At 38.3% G+C, this 25,117-nt stretch overlaps 1 protein-coding gene across 3 annotated transcripts in view; it reads left to right on the top strand.

Moving 5' to 3' along the window:
• The window catches only part of PIP4K2A (phosphatidylinositol-5-phosphate 4-kinase type 2 alpha), a 105,227-nt gene that overhangs the window by 12,008 nt on the left and 68,102 nt on the right, over positions 1-25,117 (top strand). The window contains exon 1 of one of the 3 annotated variants that reach the window (XM_050325754.1): positions 7,896-8,028. The exons of the other annotated variants lie outside the window; for them this stretch is intronic. Coding sequence (XP_050181711.1) covers positions 8,026-8,028 — 3 coding nt within the window. The 5' untranslated portion in view covers positions 7,896-8,025. Of the gene's footprint in view, positions 1-7,895; positions 8,029-25,117 lie in introns of those variants that run through there. 3 annotated transcript variants of the gene reach the window in all.

The raw sequence follows: 25,117 nt of genomic DNA, 5'->3' as shown, positions 1-25,117 counted from the left end.
CCTTTTTTAATGGATTAAAGAATTGAATCCTGTAAGTTTTTGCCAGAAGTTTCTGTGCAGCCTCCCCTGGCCGGCAGCTTTGCTGAGGGATGCAGACACTCAGCTTTCTGGGTACTGTGCAGTATATCTGAAGCTTTGCTCCATGCTTCTCATGCACCCTGCTTTTCCATATCAGACTGCAATATGGGCTAATAGTAGTTGTCTGGGTGGTCACATTTTTCCCTTTCCTCATGTGCTTGATATGTCAAATACTTGAAGTATAATTCTGCAGGCTGTAGCCATATAGGGTGCTTAGTTTATGGAAGTGATCTCTTGGGTGTTGAAATTTATTTAGTCCAGGAATGCTAAACCTTGTTACAGCATAGTTGTTGATGTAGATATGCCGTACAGCAATCTCTCTACAATTTGTGCTAGACTTCTTAACCACTCTTTGAAAAACATGCCCGTGTCTGACTAAACTAACTGCAGTTAGTTTTATTTAAGTTTTCAGATATGTCTAATGTCTTAGAACTTCGGGTAGGGTGCACAAAAGGGGCCAGACAAACCAGGAGTGAAAATGCTCAGCTTTTAGACTGCTTGAACATAAAATAAACAGTGTGCAGTGAGTCACAGCACTTCCACTGCATAACTGAGGGGAGCTTGCAGTTTATTTTTTTTTGTAGAATGAACTACTCAGAAGATTGGTATTGTTGAATTTTACTGTATATTTCAGGACAGAACAGCTGATTTCCTGTCTAATTAACCTATTACTTTTTGAAGTGTTTCCTAAAGCTTTGAGATCCTGTGCATTTACATATATTTGCATAAGTAATGCACAAAGGAAAGTGCTCTGGAGAATGTGACTGGGGCTTCTGGTGCACTGTTGCACTAGGAACCTGTTTCACAGCTCCCCCAGTGAGCAGACAGCTTTGCAGCTACCTTGGAGGGGCACGTTAAATGGAACAGTGATCGAAGCCCAGTCAAACAAATCCAGCCTGCAGCTCTGCTCCAAGGCTAGTCCTGCTGGCACAGGACACTGAAATCCTCTCTTAAAAGCATACAAGGTGACTGATCAGAGAGATGCTTATGCTGTGGATGTCTGAAGTTTTGGAAAGATAATTGCCACCAAAAATTTGAATGAAACAAAAAATAATGCAAGATTATTTCAAAGCAGAGGTAAGCTAACCACCAATGGAAAACTCCACAACATTGTTAATCATCTTCAACTATCCGGACCGTGATGGCAAAATTATTGCATGCCTATTGGAAATATAAAATATTTCCTGTGTGAATATACATACCTTTTACACAAGTGACACCTTCCTTGTCACTTAGCTCCAACAGTATGAAACCTAGGACATTTAATCCTCTTAATTTTTCTGTAGTGATTTACTAATGAACTATTTAAATTATTTATTAGCTCTTCTCCCCCCCCCCACACACTTCCAAGGTGTACTTAAGGTCAGGAAGCATGAAATAACTACTCCAATACCAGTAATGCTGCAGCGTAAGAGCTTCACTCCTTAAGATTTCCAGAGATGTAAAGCTGGCATTGCACCTTCGTCTCTCCATCTGGAAGGGGAAGAGCATTTCTCACAGGACAGAGGGGAATTTTGTTTGGGGGTTTACGTATTTTTAAACACTTATATTTCTCTGATTTCTGACCAAGTTGTTGTTAAATAAAAGCTTGGCTTCATCATGAGTGTGGGCCTGCCTAAAACCTGTCCTTCCTGTGGCTGAGCCTGGCTGCCAGCAGTGTGTGTGTGTATATCTGGTCAGCCAGGTCAGCTGCTCATCCTGCCGAAAACTAACTCTGTCTAGAAGCAGGCAGGCAGGGAGGGGCAGAAAGGACAGTAGTGGGATGCGAGTTGCTCTTTAAAATAATGATCAAAATGACTTTTTGTGACCTTTTTGAGCACTGCTGGGAACGGTGGGCAAGAGAGCACACTGGTAGTTGGGCTGTGTGATGCTGTGCTGCAGAGGTAAGGCTGTCTTGGTCTGTGCCAGCTGTGAGCCAGATCCTTTTCTGGACTGTGTTGGTTGCCCTGCATGGAGGGTAGTGATTTTGAAACTTGGAAAGTATTAATGGTCATCCTTGAGGGGAGGAGCAGTAGAAGAAAAACTGAAATTTCTTCATCGGCTGCTGCTTTGAGTTTCTGCTCCTATAGGTTTTACCAACAGCCTTATCCTAATAAGCCACTTTATTCTTGAGCTTGTCCTCTAGGAACAGACACCAAGTCTCTTAACACTTAATCAATATTATACTTTCTATGTCATGAAAAGAATCAGTAAAATCTGATGACTGATATTGCCTGTTTAAATAGCAGGCTCTTAGGGGAAATGTTTTTAGATGTATTTGCAGCAAATTCTAGGGAACTAAAATGTAAAGGAGATGAAGGTGTGGTCTCCGTGGGATTTTGTAAAAATCACTGTGGAATACAGGTAGTCCATATCCATGGTGACTTCTGGGGATCTTGAAAATGTTATTGTTTGTCCCAATGGGAGATACTGGCACCAATTTTAGTCTGTTGCTGAACCTAAAAATGAATGTGTTGGACTTAATCCATCTTAGTATTCTGTCTTTAATGTTGTGGGTTTTGCCGTAAGTGATAAGGAAATCTGAGCAAACTATTCCCCTGTGTCTTTGTCAAGAAATGAGAAAATTATTTTACTTCTTTCAATTAGTCCTGTGATGAGGCTCCTTCCTGGCATTATGTGAGACTATGGAAAGTCTTCTTTACAGAAAAGAAATTATATCCTTTTTTCCATGCCTAGAGTCTCTTCACTTCTATTTTTGAATGTGTATCACATCTCTGTGGCTGTGTCCCTTTCCAGTCTAGAGCTGTGTCTTAGTAAATCTTTCCCCTGAGGGACAATTTATGCTTACTCTGAATAACAATTTGCTGGATAGGTAATGCTACATTAGCTTGCTTGCATCTACATGTCTTTAGGGAATCTGACTATATGCTCCTAGGAGGAGTCTTGGAAGGGATAACTTGTGGTTCATTTTTAGATGTTACTTCACTTTCAGCAGCAGATGTTTTTGGTCTTGGTCTTGTTCTTTTCTTTTTTATTTGTTTGGTTTTTGTTTGTTTAGTTTTTGGGTTTGTTTTGTTTGTTTTCCACTCTTCTCAGTATTGTACCTTTAGCCAAGCTGTTTAACTTCCCAATTTAGCAGGAAAAGTATCTTCCTAGGGAGGAAGAGATATTTTTAGGAAATTAGGTGCTTAGTTTCTGGTGGGATCTGACAAGTACCTGAGCCAGTGCAAAAGGGACAGGCAGAGCTGCCTGGCAGGGTGCAGGGGTAGCTGGTCAATGAGTCTGTCCCTTTGTGATGAGAGCAAGCTGTTGGCTTCAGCATCAGGCTTGCATCTCTTCAGTCTCATGCACTTCATTCATATTGAGTCCACTGCTCACTCTCACAACGGTGCTACTCTATAGCTGTCTTGAGCAAGCAGGTATAATATTTACATGGGCAAAAAAGTACAAAAACTCTATTTCAAATTACATACATTTGTGTAGCCATGGAGCACTGCAGTGTATTTTGTATGGTACATCTGGTAGTTAACTGACTTCCTAAAAAAGACCTTCAGCATCTACTGCTGGTCCAACACACTGTTTTAATTTGTCTTTGTTCAGAGACTGATGTCTCTTCTCTCTGCCACATCAATAAGAAACATGCTTCAAATTCAAGTGGTTTCTCTCCTGAGTGACCTGTTTGTGTTTTCTTTCACAGTCTTTCTATTAGACTGTGTCCCATCAGTATGAATTGCAGCAGATCAGCAGTGCTACCTGTGGCTTAAGATACAGGGATAAATAACTCTGATCAAGCCCTTCTCAGCTGTGTCTGTGGCTTTAATAAAAGGAGGCCGAGTTCCTACTGCTTAGTTTATGCTGGCTCTAGTATTTGTCTGATCATCCAGTAAATCAATTCAGTTTGCTAAAAGACCAGAGACTAATCTGGCAAAAAGTGTGTGTTTTGGGCTTTTGTTTTGTTCTCATTTTTGCTGCGTTCATAGTCGGAATCGACTCACTTTATGATCGAAGGGGTTGGTAGAAAGGGGAGAAAGACTATTCCCACTTGCCAGGTGGCAAGTCGTGTAATTCACCTCGGCTGGGAAGCAAAAGGTGGCTGGCCTGAGCTGGTCTTGCTGCTGGCTACTGGCTGAGTAGGTCACCAGCTGAGCTCAACAAAAGGCATGTTGAATGCCAGAGGGGTCAGAGGCTGGATCTGGCTGACAGGCTGGCTCACTCTGCCACGGAGCTGCAGTCAGAGAAGGCGGTGAGCAAAGTTAATGCTGCAATGCTGCACTGTATTGAACAGCAGCCTCCCGAGGCTGAAGGAGCTATTCTGACAATGAGTATTTTCACTTTCTTAGGGTGTTAGGCTTCCATGCATCAAACCTGATACCTGGCAGTAGTTAGGTACTGATGTGCTTTCAAGGGAAGCTTCTAGTCTGTGTGAGTTGTGATATGCTCACTTTGTGCAAATATTCCAGCTATTTCTTTTTCTTTAATGGTGGCAGATCTTGGTGTGAGCTTGGGGAAGTCAGAGCTGAGTTGGCTCTACATAGGACATGATCATCAAATACTTCCAGAGTATTCTGGATCTGCTACCAAACCAGTCTTGTGCTTTGTGGGGTGTTTTCTGCTTCCCTTTCTATCATTGTTTCTTCAAGAGTTTTTAGTCATTACTATCTACCTTGGTTTTTATTTCTTTCTTTTCATAACCTGGATGTTCTCTGATACCTTAAATAAAATGCTATCACATGAAGGTCTCCAGAGAGGATTGTGACTGCATGCATCGGCAGATGTTCTTGGGAGATATTACACTCACCACATTTCTTGGTTTGTGGCCAGACTAACTTATCCTATGTTCATGTTGTATCATAAAGACTTTTAGTTATTGCGATTAGCTTTAATTCTTCCTCCTTTCAATGTTTTCTGCCCAGTGTTATTATAAGAGCAATGTATTAGTGCATGCCATGACTCTAATGAGCAGTAGACTTGAATGGAGCTTTTGGACAATAATTTTGATGCTTGGCTCTAACATACTTGTCAATAGTGCCAGTACACACTTGACAACTTTCATTTCTGTCTCAGTAAATGTAATGCAAATTTTAGGTGCTAGTTATAGTTGGTTCATATTAGGTGTCACTAGTGACTTTCCTATAGCTCATTTGCAAAAAGTACCAAGCATATTTGCAACTTAGGTGGCATTAAGTATATCTGACTGTGCATGTCTGTAATATGCAGGTGTATTGGTGCAGAGGTAGACAGCTACTTTCTATGTGTGCAACAAAATAAAATTGTAAGTACTGTACCAAGAGTGGAGAACACCATATTCAAGTAAATCCTTGTAATTTCAGGGGACTTAAAACACAATCAGTGATCTTGGCAGATGGCCAAGGGCACAGGCGGCTTTTGGAATTCTTCCAGCTGCTAATGGAGTGTGGATTCTGATTAAATTCAGCTGTGACCACTGAGTCTTGGTCTGCTTGTTTCTGTATGTGTTAATGTATGCTTTTCTAACAATATTTAATTTAAAAATGTGCTTTAGTACTCAAAGGCAGCTTTACAGTATCCTCACGATGTGGATCTGTCCTGTATGCAAAGCATAGTAAAGATTGAAGCACCAGCAGTCCCCACTGCATTACACTTTCTAGGGCTCTCCTATGAAAACTAGCCGTTGTAAAAACTTTGAAATATTTGTGCTGGCAGCCTTGCAGCCTCCCAAGAAACACTGCTGCATTAGTTATGTGAAATCTCTTCTATTGTTGACATAATTAACTGGTCACAAAAAGTAAAATCTAGTATAGCAGAACTGTGGTGTGGTTGATGGGGCCCTTGACAAGACTTCAGGCTGGTACTTTGGATTCAAGCCCACTGGATCGATTGCCCAGCCTTTTTACTACAGCTGACATTGTTGGGAAGAAGTAGAATGACAGGGCAATCCGTTATACTTCACATTTACCAGTGAAGGGAGGAACGTATTAAAGCAGGGTGGCAGGATGAGGTTGTTCTAATTTAATTTGGAAGAAATGTAGAATTTCCTAAACTTCAGACCCCAAAGAATAAATATATAAGAATTGTTAGGCTAGTGTCAAAGGTGAGTCTAGTTCTGTTAGAGCACTCTTGTTAAAAGGTTGCAAATGCTTTTTACATTGATACCAGAAATAGTTTGGGAGAAGGGGAAAGTAGATTACTGTAGCATTTATGTGAGTGCTGGTAGGATCCTACAAAGTAGGTGGCTATATATTGGATTATTTCAGCTCTCTACACAGAAGTACGTTAGGATTTTTTTTTTCATTGTGAGTTTGTCAGGTCAAGGAGTCAATCTAATTGAATTCAGCAATAAAATGAGAGGTAATACTTTTCATGGAAAATATTTTAGGCTGTTAAAGCAAGAACATAACTGCATAAGTGTCTATAAAAATGAACAGCTATGCCTGAGTAAACTTCTTTTGAAGAACTGCTGATGAGAAACCTTAAAATGAAGCAGTATCTGTAAGAGAAAATAGAAGTCACCCATCTGAACGATTTGAGAAACTCTTTAGATTCTTGTTTAGGTAGGTTTTGTTCCCATTTATTAATGTATAATTTTACAATACAGTGATGTAACTGCCGTGGTCACATATAGATAGGTTTGTGTCTTTGAATTGCCTTTTTATACCTTTAGTTTTGTTAAATTCTGCAATATTTGCAATGTTGTAGGTTGCTATTACATACAATATGTTATTGAAATCTATGAATTTTAAATAATTATTTTTTTATTTTTGAAAAAAAAAAAAAAAGATCTGTAGCATTGCTGCATTTCTCTCTCCAGTCTCCTGTTTCTTGCACTGGTTAGCTTGCAAACTGTCGGAAATGAACAGACACAGGTTTGTTTGTGTAGAAAGTCTTTGAAGTTCCTGCCAAACTTCTCAGAGTTTCTCATGACACTCCAGCAATATTTACAGCATTGTATCCTTAAGCAAGACTGAAGAGATGAATGAAGACTCTATAGTGAGGAGAGGCTCTTGTGTGCAGAACAGTACCTTGACTCTTAAAAAAAAAAAGGGAATGGTTATTGTGCAGAGGAGCTAGAAAAATTAAATTATTTTGAGACTAAGACTAAATCTAGGGGAAGTGAAACTAGAGAGCTATGTTCTGCCCTTCACTGAAAAAGGTAAAGTTAAGTGACTTGTTAGTTACTATGGTGTGGTGAGCATTAGATACACCTGTTTCAGTGTGTTTTAAAGCCACTGTTCTACTTCTACTCTGAAGGAATACTGAATATTTGGAAGTGACGTATGAATGTCAATTGGATGTTAAATATGCCAAGTACTAAAATCTTATGTTCAGCACTGAGGTTTTGGGGAAAGACTACAGAAATAAAAAATAATTTATTTTTAATATTTCTGAACCTCCATTGTGTCTTCTGGGTAGATAACGGTCCTGCCTTTACACTCTTGAACTTCAAAGCCACCTGTTTTGTAATGCATTAGCCTCATTCTAAGCACCATTATTCTAGAAACTGAGAAAACTGATTCTATAACTAATGCAAATTTAATACTGTGGTGTAAATTATAGCTATTCATGTCTCTTTTGTATAAGAAGTGATGCACAGTCTGCAGTCTGTGGGTGGGAAAACGAACAATTTGTAGTTCTTGTAGCTTTAAACTGTTGTGCAGCGCAAGTTTTGTTTTATAATTTGAATGTAATGTTATTGTTATATATGAATTACTTGTGTGGAAACTGGATTTATTCCAGTGCTGATATTGTGCAATGAGAGAATGAGTTGGGGAACAAATAAAGTTCAGCTACCACTTTATGTAGTTTAAACAAAAGAAAAAATAATCTGGCAGAGATTTAGGAGAGCCATAACTTTATCAAATCCATGTTTATGTCTTTGGATTTTTTTGTGTTCTCCTCCCTGCCCCTGCTTTTCTTTTTTTTTTAGGGTATTGAAACCTAACTTGAGTCAATGGAAGTGTCTCCTTGTGTTACACATACTGTGGTGTGGACTAGCTACATGCTTATCACCACACAGCATGGCTCAAAGAAATGGTAGGTGAGAATAGACTATTTTGCATTCTTTAAAGGAAGATTTAAGCCATTCTAGTCTTTTTTTATGTCATCAAATACATGTTTTAAAGTGTATCTTGTTGAAAAGATGGTATAAAAGTAGGAGGGGAAAAAAAGCTGCTTAAAAAGGAAGTAACCAGACAGCTCTTAAGACTAAATCTTTCAAAGTGACCCAGAGCATAGTGAAGGAGATGATGTGCCATGGAGATCGATTGTGGAGCAGAATGCCAGTGTGTGCCATATAGCAGAATTATAAGAGAGCAGAAAAAAACTGGGTAGTATGAGAGAGACAACTGGAAGCAAGACAACTGCCTTCAAAGCAAACAAAACAAAAAGGCAGAAGGAACATTCAAATATGTTAAAATCATGAGTCTAGTAGTCTAAATGTAGAAACACAGTGAAAAGTTTGTGGTTAACGAAATTCCTCAAAGCTGATAATGCTTTCTTCCTACAGATCAGAATAGTTTCACACTGCCTACAGGAATTGCTGATGATCAGGATGTAAATGGAGCACATACAATAGATACAACTTCTGCAGGGAAATTAAATTGTCTTTGTTCATTAGGGGGAAACTGGAAGTGTTTCAGTTTCTGAACTCTTCTGTGTGGGGGATTCCTTAGCTGATGGGTCTAACACAGTAGAGGCAGGAGAAGAGTTCGTGGATGTAGCAGATAACGTGATCAGCAGCAAAGTATGAGGACAGGGTAGTATTCACTCTGGTTCTAAAAAGTCAAAATGGCAGAATTGCTGATGGCATGTACATTTCTGTATAAGTCTACTGTGATGCCAGGAGTATAGAGAATGGTAGGTATGGTTCCAGAATTTAGGTAAGGGAGACTGTAGCACTTGCAAGTGCTGGAAACAGTCCAGTTGGTAGTGTTATTTATGCAGCTATCCACTACTTTTGTTCTTATAGTCTCTGCCTGGGAAAAGTCAGTGTGACTTCTGTAAGAAAACCTGTCTTGCAAGCTTGTGAAGACTTGCAATGGTCAATAACCATGTGGATAAGACTGATTTAGGTGTATCTAATTTCCAAGTGAATTTTGAGAGGGTCTCTCGCTACCTTTAAAGGAAGTTAGTAAGCCATAGCATAAGATGGGAAGGCTTTTGTGTAGATAAATAGTTTCTTAAATTATAAAGAACATAGGGTAGAAGTAAATGCTTGGCTGAATCAGTAGAAAAATTTACTTCTAGGCAGGACAAATTACTGTGGGAATCTAACCTGTTGCTAAATTACCTGGAAAAACCCTGGTGACCAGTGGGGAAGAAAGCTTGCTGCTGATATTAAATTATTTGGGATAGTAACAGTGAGGTACAGCTGCAAAGAGCCACAGAAGAACTCGTGACTGAATTTCCAGTGTTGTCATTTTTCAGGATGGCTACCTGAGAAGAACAGCCCCAGTCTGCATAAAGTGGTGGATGCTAAACTGGCCATAACCATGCAGTAGTGAGGTCTTAGTATCGTGTCATCCTTCAGGAGGAGTCAAACAAGCAATTGTCCATTTCTAGAAGAGGAATCCAGAGTAAACTAGAAAAGGTTGTTGTGCTATTGTGTAAACCCAGCTTGCATCCACATTTTGAATGCTTTGTATGGTCCCCTTCTGCTAAAAGGCATAGTAGAGCTTAAAGCTCAGTTGAGAGCAAGAGGGATGATCTGAGATATGGGACAACTTTGATGTAGATAGTTGATTAAGTGTCAGAAATTGTCAGGATGGAAAAAAGATGCTTGAAGGAGATGAGAAGTCTCGAAAGTCATGAATAAGCTGAGAACAGGATAGGAAGTGATTTCTGCCATTTTTCATGAAAGATGTAGAAGCCAGGTTCAAAACCACCAAGTAGTTCTTCATGCAGCAAATTTGAGGCTTTAGAAGATTAAGCTAACACTATTTAATCTTTGATCACAAATCATTGTGATATACTGTAGACTTGCTGGCTATGTTGCAAGAGGAGGACTGGATTTTAAACTATCAAGGTGATAGACACCTACTTCGTCAATGACAAATTATTGCTGCTACTCCAGTTCAAAATTAATGCCTGATGTCTGTGTTATTTTTTAAACAATTACAGCACAGTAGAAACTTAATTGAATTTTAATGATTTTACTGTAGTGAATTTGAAACCAATCCAAAGATAATTCTACCTTTGTTTTAAATGTTTTTCTTTTGTTTGCCTTAAAGGCTTTCCTAGCTAATTAGTTAAAATTGGGTTATGTTTTTCATATTTGTTAATCAAATTATTTAAATAAAAATAGTACTGATTGAGAACTGTTGGGATTTGTAGTTACTTGTACAAGTTCACACAGAGGATGCTACTCTGATAAAGCTTAATATTCTCTTCATTGCTTTAGGCTGTGAGACTGGCATTTATGTTAGACACTGTACAAAAGGTTGATCACTCTGAGGGAGGTAAATGATAATCAAGACCTGTATTTATTCTTTACCTTACCATCTAGTCTTGGTGCTTTCAGTTGTCCATCTGCATAATTGAAGTGATGACCCTTCTAAAAGGGACAGATGGAGGAAAAGCTCTGCAAAAGATTTCATTTGTAAGAAGTAAATCTTGCTCTTGTCCTCAACACACCACCTCAGCTAAAATTGAAGATTGCTTCATTAAAGATTGCTTCCTTGATTCAATTCATGTAACCAGCAGCTTGGTTAACTAGCTTTTTTTCAAACATGGGGATTTTACAGTTGATGAGTTTCAAAACTTCACCTGGAGTGCTTTGTCATCCAAGAATGGTGGTGCCTTCTTCCATGGACCACTGGCTTCCTTTGGCATATATGTATTTGTGCTGCTCTTCTACTTTCATCTCATTCAGGTTTTTGGAAATGTGACTAAAATCTGGTCTTGTATGGAGTGGTATCATTTACTTCATGGGTTGAGATGTTTAAGAATGAGATGTAATTTTAATTTTTTCCTACAGCTTTTAGGAGATGAATAAAGTACAAAATTATCAGAAGTGACCTTTTATCAAAGTCAGAAGCTGCCACTTGTTCTGTTTGAATTTTAATGAAAAAATGTAATGATGAAGTGAAATAAAGGAACTACAGTGAGAAGTCAGAGGTGAAAAGTATGTAGTCTTTTTACAGTATCTAACAAAACCAGTAAAACTGCTTTGATGCTTTTACTTGGGCTTTAACAGGATCTAAGCAGTTACTAACATGACTTTATGACATAAAACATCCAAGTATTAAAGGAAATCAATTAATGACTACTTACCTACTTCTCTATAATATGTGATGTGCAGTTAAAGGCTATCTGTTCAGTGTACTCTTATTTATGTGGAAGGCTTTTTAATTATTTAGAATATTTTAATTTGAAAAAGGTTTTCAAATGACAGCGTGAAGTTTAAATGCCTTGCATTCATTATGTTCATGGTGGACTTATAGTTTCTGGATAGTTTGTGATCAGATTCTCTTGCCCTCTTCTGATAAAGCGGATCTTATGTGCTCTGTAAAACTGTAATTTAAATTGCTTAGACTGAGCTTACAGGAAAATATGACTTGAAAACCTAGTAATTGATATTACTGGAAGTTAAAGATACTTCTTGATATAAAACCTCTTAAATCTCATTGATATGGCCATATGCAGTCTCCATTATAAATAAATTTCCATGTATTTTCGGCAGTCTGTCACTCTAGTTGCTATCCCTGAGAGAGAATGAAAATGCACTTGTTTTTTCCTTTGTGTAATAACTTCTCTCTGTTTTCTGTGTTTCTTATTGTTTCATTTGAAATTCAAGCAAGTTGCCTACACACTGCGGCACTGTAATCTGAACATATTCTGTCATCTTTGGTTTGCCCTGTAATTTTGCTTTTTAGAGTCTGTTTCTGTGAGCAAGCATTCTGTGTCAGAAGTTGTACTGATGAGTCTACAAATGGAAATTGAGGCAGTGCTTTTACTTTTCATTAGTCAACTTGAATAATAACGAAATCATCTTGAACATGTAAGTAATCTCAACTTCATTTTCGAGTAGGAAAATTAAGAGTGTGCTAAGAACATAAGGATGCCTTATTTTCTCTAATGAATTTATACTCCCATTTAACATGCATCGACCATTATTGGAGATAAATACAGTAAGAACTGAAATAACAGAAAAATAGTGCTTCTTATGAGAAGGTGTGCTATGACTTCCCTATGGAACAAGACGTGGTTTGACTGAAGCACAGTAGAAAGCATTGCTATAGAATCAGGTATCTAAGGCTTTATCTAGTTTCCAGTTAAATCAATAAGACTAACTGATCCTAATGGAGTTCTGATTCTCACTCTGTCCATTTGCTGATGGCTTTGGGAACACAAGGGACTTGATTTCTCTCCTAACTCAATGTAAAAATTATTTCTGGCACTCCCCTGTCGTCCCAGATCTGACTTTGCTGCCAAACGGACTATTAGCTGCTTTGTCTGGACCCAGAGTTAGAACTGCAAAAGTAAAGTGTGGCTTGGATGCGTGTTTGCTTTATTTAAAGCAGAGATAGGAAGGTACATCTTTGCTTCACGTTCCCCCCCTAGATGCCACCTGCCTTGGGAAGGTGGGTGCTCTATCCAGCTGCTTTAGATCTAGTGCTCATCACATCTCCCCACCTAGGCACAGGAATTTGTCCTAGTACTTCATGAAGTGAAAGATGAAAATAGCAAAAATAGAGATTCTTGCCTAGGGTTTCAAAAATAATGGTTTTTGGAGAAGGCAAACGTCTCTTTAAAAGGAGATGCCAAGGAAGGCATCACCTAATGCCTTCATGTTAGTAAGTTATTCAAGTTATTCAAGCATCTCTTACACAATATGGTTGGAAACCCATTTTAAAATGTTTTTTGTGTGTGGTTTTTTAGTGTTTAATTGACTCAATAAGCAACACTGTCCCAGTCTTTTTCTAAAGTTGAAAGTGCCAGTAGCTACAGTAGTTGAAATTTTAAGTATTAAGGTATTATTTTGTCAGATTTTAAGGATCAGAATATTAAACTGGAATAAAAGCTCATTTGCAGCAAAATACCTTAATTCAACCTTTAGACTATTAAAACTAGCTTTACCTGGCAGAGGCTTATTTCTAGGTGTTGAGAGGTTGGATTTTGGTTTTGGTTTTATTTGGTTTGTTTTGTTTTTTAACTTAAGCTTATTTAGCTCAGTAATTTAAAATTACAAGAGTATTCCTTTCTTGTTGCACATGTGAATAAAACTGAGGTATGAGAGAGTGCAATACGCTATCTCCAAAATCTTGAATTAAAAGTAACCAGGTTCGGTAGCAAAGGACAGATAACTTAAGCAAAGGTACATTTTTAAGTTATTAGTCAGGACTGTTTAAGGAGATATCTTTAGCCAGTTTCCATTTTAAAACTATTTTTCAGTAAGCTATGCAAATTCTGAATTAAAAAGCTGCTTTTTGGTAACAATTGTCAATTGTCATTTTCTAATATACTGAAAAGCCAGGGAAATCTTTTGTTTCTTTGTGTTCTACAGGTTTACATGTGTGTTTGCATGTACCCTGTTACACAGCAAAACAGAAAAAAACAGTACAGCAGAAAGTATATTTAGTCGATGGTAAATGAAAGTAATAGAGCTCAAGCATTAATATGTGTTAATATAATATTATAATATGTATTATATAAATCAAGGGATTTTTGATGCAGCCCTTCATGTTGTACACATTCTGCTTTACACAGCAGTAGTCTTCTGTTCTGAAATATGCTCTTCTTCTGACCTCCTACTGCTTTATTACTGAACAGGCTTCAAGATTACAAGTGGTTAGGTGTGATATCACAAATATGGTTTTCAGCTTGAGATAGTACATATATACTATTGAGGATTTAGATGCAGAAGCAAAAGGAGAAAAACCAAGATGTGTTGTGTTTTGTGTCTCCTTTCTCTAGCAAAACTAGATCACAGAAAGCTTAAAGATGTCTTAGAAACTTAATCCTTTAAGCATATATAGGCATGAACTTTGTGGTATTTTTAAAAAGTAAACATGAAAATGGATCCAAATGCAATATGAAGAGAAGTGTGCATAGCAAGGGTCTTAGAAAACTGCAGAATAAAGGGTTAAAAATGTGGCCTGTGTTGATAACCAAGGGGCATCATTCTTAGCTGTAACATGTCAGGAATGTGCTGTTTATGTCAAGGCAAAGAGGAAGGCCCTAGTGCTTACCAAGACTGAGGTTAGTGATTTTGAGACAAAGGACCACCCAGTATTGATCAGTGACTCCTAAAGAATACAACAAAAATAAGCCTAAAAAAACCCCCACACCACAAAAGAGCACCTGAAATTCATTTTTTTATCACCAGCTGGGGACTCCAAAAATTTCAGGAGGACAAGAAGAGTTGGTTTCCATCTATATCAAAACTTGTGGTGGACACAACATCTCAGTACTTGGGATTATGTGGGAGTGAAAGTGAATGAAATTTGAGAGTGTGAAGGTGTCAACTTGCCTTTTTTTTTTTTTTTTTTCCCCTTTTTATCTTATCCTCCCTGTAGTATGGTACTGGGCTATATGGTGCTAATTTCCCCACAGCAGCTTTCTGGAGGATGATGAATATGTAACTTGCTTCTATTTTATTTATTTTACTATTTTAAACAGCTGGAATTGTCAGGGAAACTTAAGTGTGTTAAAAATGTGTTGAGAGACCCCCCACAGTTGTGAAGGGCAATACAGTATCAAGTATCTTTACTTACAGTCCAACTTTGTGCAGTCAGGGAGTTCAATATATAGGAGTATATCTAACAACTCTGTGGTCTTTATTACACAGAAAAAAAGACGATCTTACATTTTGGGCTCTTTGTCATGCTGATAGTACTTACTCTAGTGAAGTATGTGTCCTATGGGAGAGGCTCAGATTTCCTCTGGGACTTAAGTATTTGTGACCCTTATCATTCATGTTGCATCTTCTCTGCCATTCTCCTCTAGGAATGGGCTATCCTAATGCTCCTGGTGAATATTCTTGAACTTCAAACATTTGTCTTAGCACTTATGAGGAAGAACTGAGGATTAGACTGAGGTTAAGAGCAGCTAGGCCATTGCCTGAGTATGTTAATTCAAAAAGATTTCTGGAGAACAATTTGCAGTTAAACATTTTGAGGCCTCTGTGTGTTCATAGTTGTAGCGTTACACAAGCCTACTGCAAGCAATAAAGAATACCAAGTGGCATAATAAAGATATGCTGGCATGTGAAGCTACCACAATAAACTGTGAACTACTGAAAGTGGATACAGGAATGTGCAAAACCTATCTCCCCCACCACCCCCCCAAAAATGCTCTAATTTCCAAGAGAGGAGGGGTAGTTCTCAATGGACCAATGAGCAAACACTGCCTGTGGATCTGCATTTGCAAGGCACTACATAACCAAATATAAGGACAGGGAGAAAGGGAAGTCCACCTCATTCTAGGAAATAACCTGGGGGTTTTTTCCTTGCTAAAAAGCAAAGACTTAACAGTATTTAATACTTCTGTGGAACCAAAACTACTCATATTACTGTGTAAGTATGTAAAGATAGTTTATTAGCATAGCTAATTATTCATGGTTGATGAACATAGCTACTTCTTACTCGTTTGTCATCACCATGACTGAGAAATGAGAAGGAAAAAAGTAATCCAGAATTCTCTTAACAAAACCATCAGACATTGTTCTGTCCAACACTGTGAAAGTTTTGCTTTTCATTTCCTCATATTAATAAAGCATTTTTATTAAAAAATCTGAAAGACCACAGAGCTGGTTTATCAAACAGCCTGCACCAGGCTCAAGACGTGCTGCCTCTGTTAAAAGAGAATTCTCACTTTTGCAGTGGTTATTCAGTACAGATGTTTGGTCTGCAGGTAAAGCAGGACTTGTGCTGACCACTGCAGGTCAGGTCTACGTGCTGCTGCACAAGCCAGAGTGTAGCCACTTAAATCTAGGGGAAGGAACTGGTGCAAACTGGTTTGTGGTGGGAGGGTTTAATATCTTCAGTTCCCGTCAGCTGTACATTTTAATCCATGTGCATGAGAACCTAAAAAACAGAAGTTCTAAGTTGTTTGTCAGTACTCATAGACCACATGTTTCTGAATAGAAATTTTACATCTTAACACTAGTGTCACAGTCTGTTTTATATTCTTAGCTGAGATTTACTGTAAAATTCTTGTCCATGCAGGGTAGTTGTTATGATAGCATCTGACTCAAGGTTTGAATGGGGGATGGGGGTGTTTCCTGTAAGTAGAGAAGGGTCAGACTGTACCGTGGTTCTATTTAGGATTATAATCACTTTACACTGCAATTTTCCGTTTTGTACTGGAGGATTACAGTTCTGTGTGGTTGCCTTTAAAGCATTTCAATTTTATTTTGTTACTGACTGTTCATAGTGCATGCTTTTGAAGTATTTAAAGGAATTTGATCTTCACATTTTTCTTACAATTTTGATTAAAATAATATTGCAGGACTTTTAAATGGATCATAAATAACAGCTGTAACACCTTTATCATGCCTCTCTTTTTAAAATGCTTTTTGTAAATGTTGAATGTTTAGAAAACCACCCTTCTGTGACAGGAAAATTAGAAGAAATCTAGCTTACAGACCAGCACTTAAATATTTTAACATGTAAATTAGTCTAGATCCTACAGTTGCCTCTGTAGTGGTGGAGAAAGAGAGAAACCAGACAAGCCTGGTGATGTTTATGCAGCCTCAGAGCACTGTGTGTGACAGTTAATGACACCGTGTTCCTCCCGAGATGGGAATAGCTAGTACAGATCCTGCAACAATGAAAAAACATCTTTGTTTGAGGAGGCAATTGAAGGTTTCATGAAAGAAGTCAAACTGACAATAACTTCCATTGAACTCTCATCCTAAACCCTAAATATTGAGGCCCCAGAGGAAACAACAGTGAGCCAGTTGTAGCATAACCTTTACTCAATAAGTTACTTGTTTTTTAGAATACAGTGCTTTGTTTACAAGTTTCTGTGAAAACTTAAAAACATAGGGAATATGAAATTCAGAGTTAAATAGCTCGTAGAAATGGAAGTGGAATAGAACATCAGTTACTGCTTGCTTAGAATGAATGCTGTCCTTCAGGACAGTATGTTTCTGAAGTAAATAGCAAATAACACAGGTTCCTGCAGCAGGAATTGGTGCAGTGTGACCGTGCGTGGGATTTCAGACTTCCCTTAATCAAATAGTCTTTACTCATATGATATACCCCAGTGAACAGGTCAGTTTGCAATCCTAGTAATGGTCTGAATTTCTGCTCTCTATCCTAAACATCTATAATAATAATAGAATAAAAAGAATGGTAATAATTGTTCTGATACCTGGTTGTGTGAATTAGGTGAATGATGAGGGGGTGTTCATCGTTTTATAAGCATCTCTGAGATAAAGATTGCTTAACAGCAAACACCTGAGAATTTTTCTGCATAGCTCTCTTGGTGCTAGAAACAGCACTCAATTACCATTTTTACTGTTTCCGTGGGGGTTGAAAATGTTAGTTAACCAAGTGGTATATCTCAGTAATGATGTTACCTGTGCTGCTTTCTCCTTCCTTGTGAAGGTTTATCATTATAATAGGTTTTGTGTGAAGCTGGGGGGAAAAAATCAGTATGTTAATCTGTTTGTCTGAAGATTATCTACGAGAAAATAATGTATGTTGAGAAAAATAATGTAAATGACAAAGGATATTGTTACCATTACCAGCAGTAGATGTTTAAGGACTGAATTTGCTTTCCCAAGAAGGACCTCACTCATTATTTGTAGTTTGTGTTGTAGCAGGAGTAGGAGGTGTTCCATTGCTTGAGAGCTGAATACTTGTACCTTCATTTGATTAATCCTTTGTAAGGTTTTCTCTTCTTTATATTCTCTGATACATTTGAGATAACATGGTGTTATAATTCATTGCAGGTAGACCTCAGGAGCTTCAAGCTTTTGAGTTTCTTGTTGCCTATTCCTACTCTGCCATACACTTTATCACCATCTGCAAAAGTTGGTTTCTTTATATGATACCATAACCAGTGAAAAGATTTTCCAGTCATCTGGTTGCAGAGAGTAAGTGGAGCCTCCAAAGACAAAATGTAGAATGCTGAAGCATGTTGATACTGCTATAAGCTGCTAGTGGGCTGTAAACTTTAAAAGAAAAACAGGCAAGGCTCCTTAAAGTGTTAATCTTCTGCATTTTTTCCATAGAAGTGTTTGTGTTTGGAAAATGTGATGGTTTGATCAAGCACCAGAACAAACAAAATACAAATACAAAATCTGTTTTTATGGCTTGAAGAAGTACCAGAAATAAGGAATTCAATGAAAAAATCTTACACAAGCAGCATCATCTTCCTAAGAAACATCAAGTCATTCCTGTTGTGGTGTTTTGCTCTTTTAAATTACGTGCATCCTTGTCAGAGCAGCATCTACAGCTGATCTGACAACAAGTGGTTAGCAATTAAATGGATCCTTTGATTTCTACCGTGCTGTCAGCTGATGATAGTTGGCGTGAAACAGAACAGGGATTCTTGTGGTATTGTGTGATCTCTACAGCTCAGGATTGTGCAGAGGGGAAGAAAAATGCTCCTTTTCATTCTGGCATCGTGCAGTATGTGATCAGAGCAGCATAGTCTGCTTCTGTTAGCCTACGCTCGTCTCTGATGCTTTAAACAAAAGTCACTGCATCTTTCTGAGGTAATTTCTGAATATTGTCATTCTCTTTGTCAGGACTCACTTTCTTGCCGTAGCAGGACTAGCTGTAAGAGAGTGGCAAGGCAGGTGGCAGGGGTCCTGATTGTTCCAAAACACTCCCAGCAGCTTGCAGTGCTTGGTGGTGTGGGAGTTAATCTCCCAAAGCTGCACAAGCCAACGCATTTTCCTTGTCATCAATACTGTAGGAGGAACAGCAATCTTATTTGTAGTCAGCTTAGAGGTCTGGGGAATGGTGCTTTCTCACCTAAAATAACAAAAGATGAGTCAGACCGGTGGCCCATAGGCACAGTAAGTGCTGCTGTGTGATGTTGTGCTCACTGGTAAGTCAGCCAGAGGTGGGACGGGTGAGCTCTGAAAAGCCTGGGATACAAGACCACAGCAGTGAGGGTGCTTCAGGAGCGAATAAAGGGATTTCCTCCATGTGGAAGAAATGATTCATGTAATGAACAGTCAGCTTCTTACATTTGATGAGCCTGGTTTCCTTATCAACAGTTACTTGGTAAGACAGGACAAAAAACAAGTCTGTAGTATTTTTTTATATTGCCTGCTCTAAATTTCACAAGCTGCGCTTCAATATGAATGTATTAAAATCTGTAAAATACACCTTTTCTAGATCTTCATTTTCTTATTTATCAGGCACCTAAAAGTTTGAAAGTGTATATTGAGTGAAATATAGTCAAACTCTACAGTCCTGCATTACATCTCTAGTCCTAATCTGTAGTCAAGGACACAGGAATAATATTGTGTGGTATGATTGTACTATTCATATTTTTAGATATATCTTCATTACTTTGAAATCTTTGGGATAATTAGTAAAGCTTGGCACTTCTTCCTTTTTAAGAAAAAGTCCTTAAACCTTTAATTCAGTCAAAGTACATGCTTTGCTGCAGCACCCTGTAGTTCTCAAAATGCACAGTAGGGATGCGTGAAAGTCAGGAGCTGGCAGAGCGTGTGCCAGTATGTTCCAGTAGGTTTGCACAAATGTTATCTTCTCCAGCAATTCTGGGGGAAAAATGCTGATCTTGATTGAATTCATGCTAGCTTTTTCACTGATCTCCAAGAAATTTAATGCAATTTTTATACATGAGAAACTCCTGTTGAAAAGACAAAACAAGACTGATTTAAGTGAGAATAAAAGGATTTGTTAGAAAAGTCTATTCCGAGGTTCTTGCATCTGTTTGCAGTGATAAATATTTATCATGAGAAGAAAACTGTTGTGTAGTTTCAAGTTCTTGAGTTGGAGGGAGTGTTATTGGTGGGGGTTTTTTTAACGTGCTAAAACAATGAAATAACGATAGTTGAAGGCAGACTCAACCCTTCTATTTTTGCCCTCATTCTTTTTGCTTTGAGATTAAGCCATCAGTGGAAGATATCATCCAGCTCAAAGACTTCTCCTCGCTTGGTTCTAACACCCTTACAAACACTGACTATTCTGACTGGCAGCGGTGTTAGTACTTGGACCAATCTGTTGCTACTGCAAGTAGTGCAAGAGCATTACTTGGGTCTGTGCTTCCTAGAAGTGCAAGCTTTGTAGCTGCTGGTGTGGGTTTTGTAGCCAGGGTGAGGCCTCTAAGTGGGCAGGGTTTCACTGCTGTGTGGGTGGTGCCTATTAAATAGAGACCTGTGTGAGCTCCTATTGCTTCTGTCTAGACCTAAGTAAAATTTCAGGTCTGATAAGGTCGAAATTACTTGCGTGTATGTTCCCAGCTTTGCAGCTTGCTTCCCAAGTGCTGCTGGAGGAAACTTGAAAAACTTGCCTTGTGTTTCCATATCTTGTTGAAGATTGATTTGGATTGATTTATAAGATCTGAGCCAGCTGAGGGGGTTTTAATGCATTTTATGTTTTCAAGTTGGGGGTGGGTACTTTTAAACTAATTTTTAAGCTCTCAGAAAGATTAGTGCTATAACTAAATACAGGGTTTCTCATAAGAACCCCTGATTTCATGGTATTTTTTAGAGAAATACAGGTAGCTTACTACTCGAGAGTGTGCAGTTTCACACTGGTGTTAATGCTACCTTTAAACAGACACTGAGACACAAACAAAATGTGATTTTCCTAATACTAATCATGCATTATGGTTGTATGTAGGTAGTACAGTAGCTGTTACTACATGAGTTAATATCAACCAATAAATGTGGTGGTTCATAAAGATTTTTATTTTACATATTTCAAATAAGAAATTATTAAAGAGGTAAAGTAAAAAATTGAATAAACTATAGACCCCATGTACTGCACCAGATACCCCTGTTTAAGCAAGTTATAGAGGGATTTGCTGCAAACATTTGTTTTTGATGGTGCTTTGTCTTGGGGTTTTTTGTGGGTTTTTTTTAATGTTGAGGAAAAGCATCATTGTATTTCTTGGTTAACTGAAGATATCCCACAATAATCAGATACAAGAACCTACTGCTAGCACAGCAATACAGAATAATATGTGAAAAATTAGTTTTATTAATTCAGTCTTTGAAAGCTGTAGATAGATCTTATCAAACTTCTGGAGCTTCAGAAAATTATGTGGCATGTGCTGTGTCATTTGCCTGTTTACAGTTGTGGTCCAACAATTTAGACTGTCACAGTCATGTCCCATCAGTCTCCTGAAAAGTTCCCCTCAGTTTGAGGCAAGACACAGTTGCTTAGATCCAGTTGATAACTTGGCATGAATGAATGAGTGGAAAGCCTTGAAATGGACAGAAGGACTATTGGGAGGTGGTGCTGTGGACTGCTCAGGAGGAAATACTGTACAATAGAATAATATCCTGCTTAATTCACTGCTTGCCATCATGCCATGTATCATCCCATCCATCATCCCAATGTTAGAGTGGTGAACTATTTCAGCCACTTAACCTACTGAAAGGAGAGGGAGGAATCCCAGTCACTGTTCCTGTGGCTCAGCAAGAGCAGAGCACTGGCGGGACACTGGCTGGGGGTAAGGGCAAAGTGAGGGGAGAAGCACAGAGAGGGGATGCACTAGGATTGCCTTGGGCTCTTTGCAGCTCTCCACCAAAAATTGCTTTGATATGAGGTGCAACAAATTATTTGTATGGAAAGTGGGTTTCAGGGAAAAAGGGAATACTGTATTGGGGGGCCTTTTGTAATTTCTTCTTACTGAGGCTTTACAATTTTTGTTGTTCAGCTTATAGAAAAGCAGTTAAATTTAATTCAGAAAGCAGCTGACTTAGCTCTTCCTTGCAATAAGAAGATTTAGGTCAGGAAAGATTGGAACAAGAATAACACTGTTGAATTTGCAGTGCTTTACTTACAATGTAGGATTGCCATTTGACTCCTATTATTGCTTAGTCTTTTGTTTCCCTTCCAAATCACTTTGTATGAAAAGCCAGGTAACCTTCTGTTGGTTTGCTTATTTAGAAACATGCACGACTACAAAGATAGTTGGGCAGATGATTTGTCCAGAACAACTTGTAATTCCAAAAATAGCTGGTTTAGGTTGAGTGTCATGCTGATACCTTGGGGGTTGCCTAGATTTTTTTTTTTTTGCTTTCTTCCTTCCTATCACCAGGTTTTGCTCTCCTTCATTTAGTTTTTTTCTACAGCTCTTGGCTTTTCTTCCCATTAACCTGTCAGTGGCAGTGGGTATTTCCATTAATTTTCTATAGTTCAGATTCTGCAGCCTAGCCCTCAGTCTCTTGGCTGCGTGGGAAGACAAAACACTGAGTGCCTGATTCACCTTTTTATTTCAGTGTATTTGAGGCAGCTCCACAGACATCATTGCAGATATCTTTTATCCACTGGCTTTGGGATAAAAAGTCAAGCCGGAGCTTATAACATGATGACTGTGTGTCCTGTCTGGTGTCAGGAAACACCAGTCTGCTACATTTTGGCTAAGACACTCATGGCTATAATTCTGTCAAACTCAGAAACACTAAGGGTCTCTTCAGCACTGCTTACCTGTCTGAACGCCTGTGGGGGAGCCCAGCTGGTTCTGGGCTCTCAGTAAGCTGAGATACCGAAGATGGAACTTCTTACACCTGGCAGAGGGTTAACCACGGACAGTAGGACTGTGACACAGAGTGGGTTTCCTGTTAGGAATGTTAACCTATTGTGTTAAGACATGTGCCTGTGTGTCCAATCATAAGTTGTTATGATAGTGGTAAACCAATGCTGTGTGTACATGTGTCACCCAGAACTGTATAAAGGTAGCTGTACTGTTGCAATAAAAAAAGCTGGTATCCTGTAACCTATGTCACCTCCCGCCTCGACCATGACAAACGCCTAAGACTCCAATCAAAGGCACCTTTACTTTGAACATCTCGTCTTTAAAGAATCTGTTCTACCTGGTAGGTTCCATACAGCATTAGTCTGTCTTGAAATTGAATATTGACATCAGCATTCATTCTGTTATACAAACAACAGAGGCTGTTTTTCCCCTTTCTAGATGAAAGAATTGTTTTGTTCTTTCTATTTTAAAGGCTTTGTCTTGTTTTGTCATGAATCCAGTGTCTTGGTGTGGCATTTCAGAGAAAGGGGAAAGCTACCCACAAAAAAACTGCTGTTAAACTAGTTTAATCTGTTCTGCTTTCCTTAGTTACTGATGATTCAGCATAAAACCAAGGGATTGTTTTGGAAGAGACCCTGACATGCATTTAAGAAAGGTACCATCGAGATGAGTCCCTATTCTTGACTGCCAAAAAGCATTTGCAAGGCATCTTTCTTCTGATTGTGAACTTTTACACATTTTTCATAATAATTGCTTGCTCATCTTGATTATGTCCACAGCCTTGGATTTTTACCTCAGACTTGGTCAGAGGCTTCCTGCAGAACACAGTTTGAGAAGGAGAAGGAAATCAAGATGTTTGGACTTAAATGCTACTTTACCCAAAGGCAGAGATCTTTACTGGAGCTATAACACTGGGAGGCGAGTGACTGCATTGTGAACAGAGCATCCTCCTGGGATGCAAATCCAACCTGTAATCAATTAATTTTTTACATTACACATAGAAACTATATTTACTATATTTTATCAGTTGCATTCTTCCTTTTCTGATAAGAGAGGTTACTGCTTCTGGAGCTTGAGTGTGTTTTGATTTTTCCAGAAAAAGAGAACAGTGGGTATTTTTAGTGCAGGTTGGTGTTCATCACCATGTTGCTAAATGGCTCCTCACCAATGCAGCAGCAAGTTTTTGCCTCTGTGCTCTTAGGATATGTATGTGTTGCTTTTTTAAAGAGTTGATCTAAGGCCTGTCCAATCCTTCCTAAAGGTATGGTTAAACACCTTCAGTTCATTAACCATTTCTTAGTGCTCCAGCTACAAATATTTTCATTCAGGCAGTGACAGATAAGAAAAGCACAGATTCTCCTTGAATGGCAGCACTCTTCCTTTTCAGTAACTCAGATTTCCTAACTAATGAACAAAAAAATCTCATTAAATCAAAATTGATGTGATTATAGGTTAAACAGTACACTCAGGATTTTGTATTTAAAGTGTTTAGAAGCCTTTCTAAAATTACAGTGAAAGTAGGGGCAAATTACTGCATGAAATAGAAAGATTTCTCATGAAAATTACAGATGGTAATAATTATATACTAATCAAAGAATTAGGCTCACTCCACATGAGGTGGAAAATCTTCTGGTATGGTTAAGACTTCAGAAAAGAGTAAATAGTTTTTGGCAGTATAAATATGTTTGCTAGTTGCTTTTTCCAGTCTAGGATTATTTTGACTAATTATTTTTTTCCCTTTTCCCTACCTGTCTTATTATTAAAAAACAGTTAAAAATCCAGGGCTAGTTGTAAAATACTGTTTTAAGACTTTAGGAAACATAGTATACTTATTTAAAAAGAGAACAGATCTCAAACTAGTTATAGTGTAAATGACTGATAATTCAGAAGTAGACTTGTGGCCAGGAAAATGTTTTTTGTTAATAGCACTGCATATTTCATGTTCAAAGGTGTTGACAGACACATGCTTATGTATAAAAATCGCATTGAACGAAGTTTAAGAAACCAAAACTAAGGCTTTTTACTTTGTCATCTTCTTCCTTCCTTCTCTTCCCCCTCCTCAACCTGCAGTGAGAATTACTGTTAGTTCAAAGCACTTGTACAGGTCTAGTCCTTGCAAAAAGAGCAGCTGCTCACAGGCCTTTTGCTTGTTCTGGTTTGAGTTTTTTCTCCTGACACCTTTGCATGTCCCCTTTGCTGTTTGCTCGTGTGACTATCTGTATTTATATTCTCTGTGAGGTAAAATGTATTTTGCGTTAGAGTCAACAATCTTTATCCTTGGTCTCCAAAAATTGTTCATACTACACAGTAGTTCCCAGTAAGTAGATGCTTTGCAAATATTTGAATAGCAGAGTAGCAAAGGAATGATAAGTGAAATCCTCTGTGTTTCTACAGTAGCAGATGTCTAGAGCTGAACTAGTCACACTTAACTCCACTTAAAATTGAAGCACCCCCTTCTCTGTGCTAAGGGCATAACATCTTATGG

This window comes from Myiozetetes cayanensis, unplaced genomic scaffold, assembly GCF_022539395.1.
Source record: "Myiozetetes cayanensis isolate MyiCay16 unplaced genomic scaffold, myiCay2020 scf1, whole genome shotgun sequence".
Lineage (NCBI taxonomy): Eukaryota > Metazoa > Chordata > Aves > Passeriformes > Tyrannidae > Myiozetetes > Myiozetetes cayanensis.
Note: the sequence above shows the minus strand (reverse complement) of the source record. Positions and strands in the feature narration are given on the sequence as shown.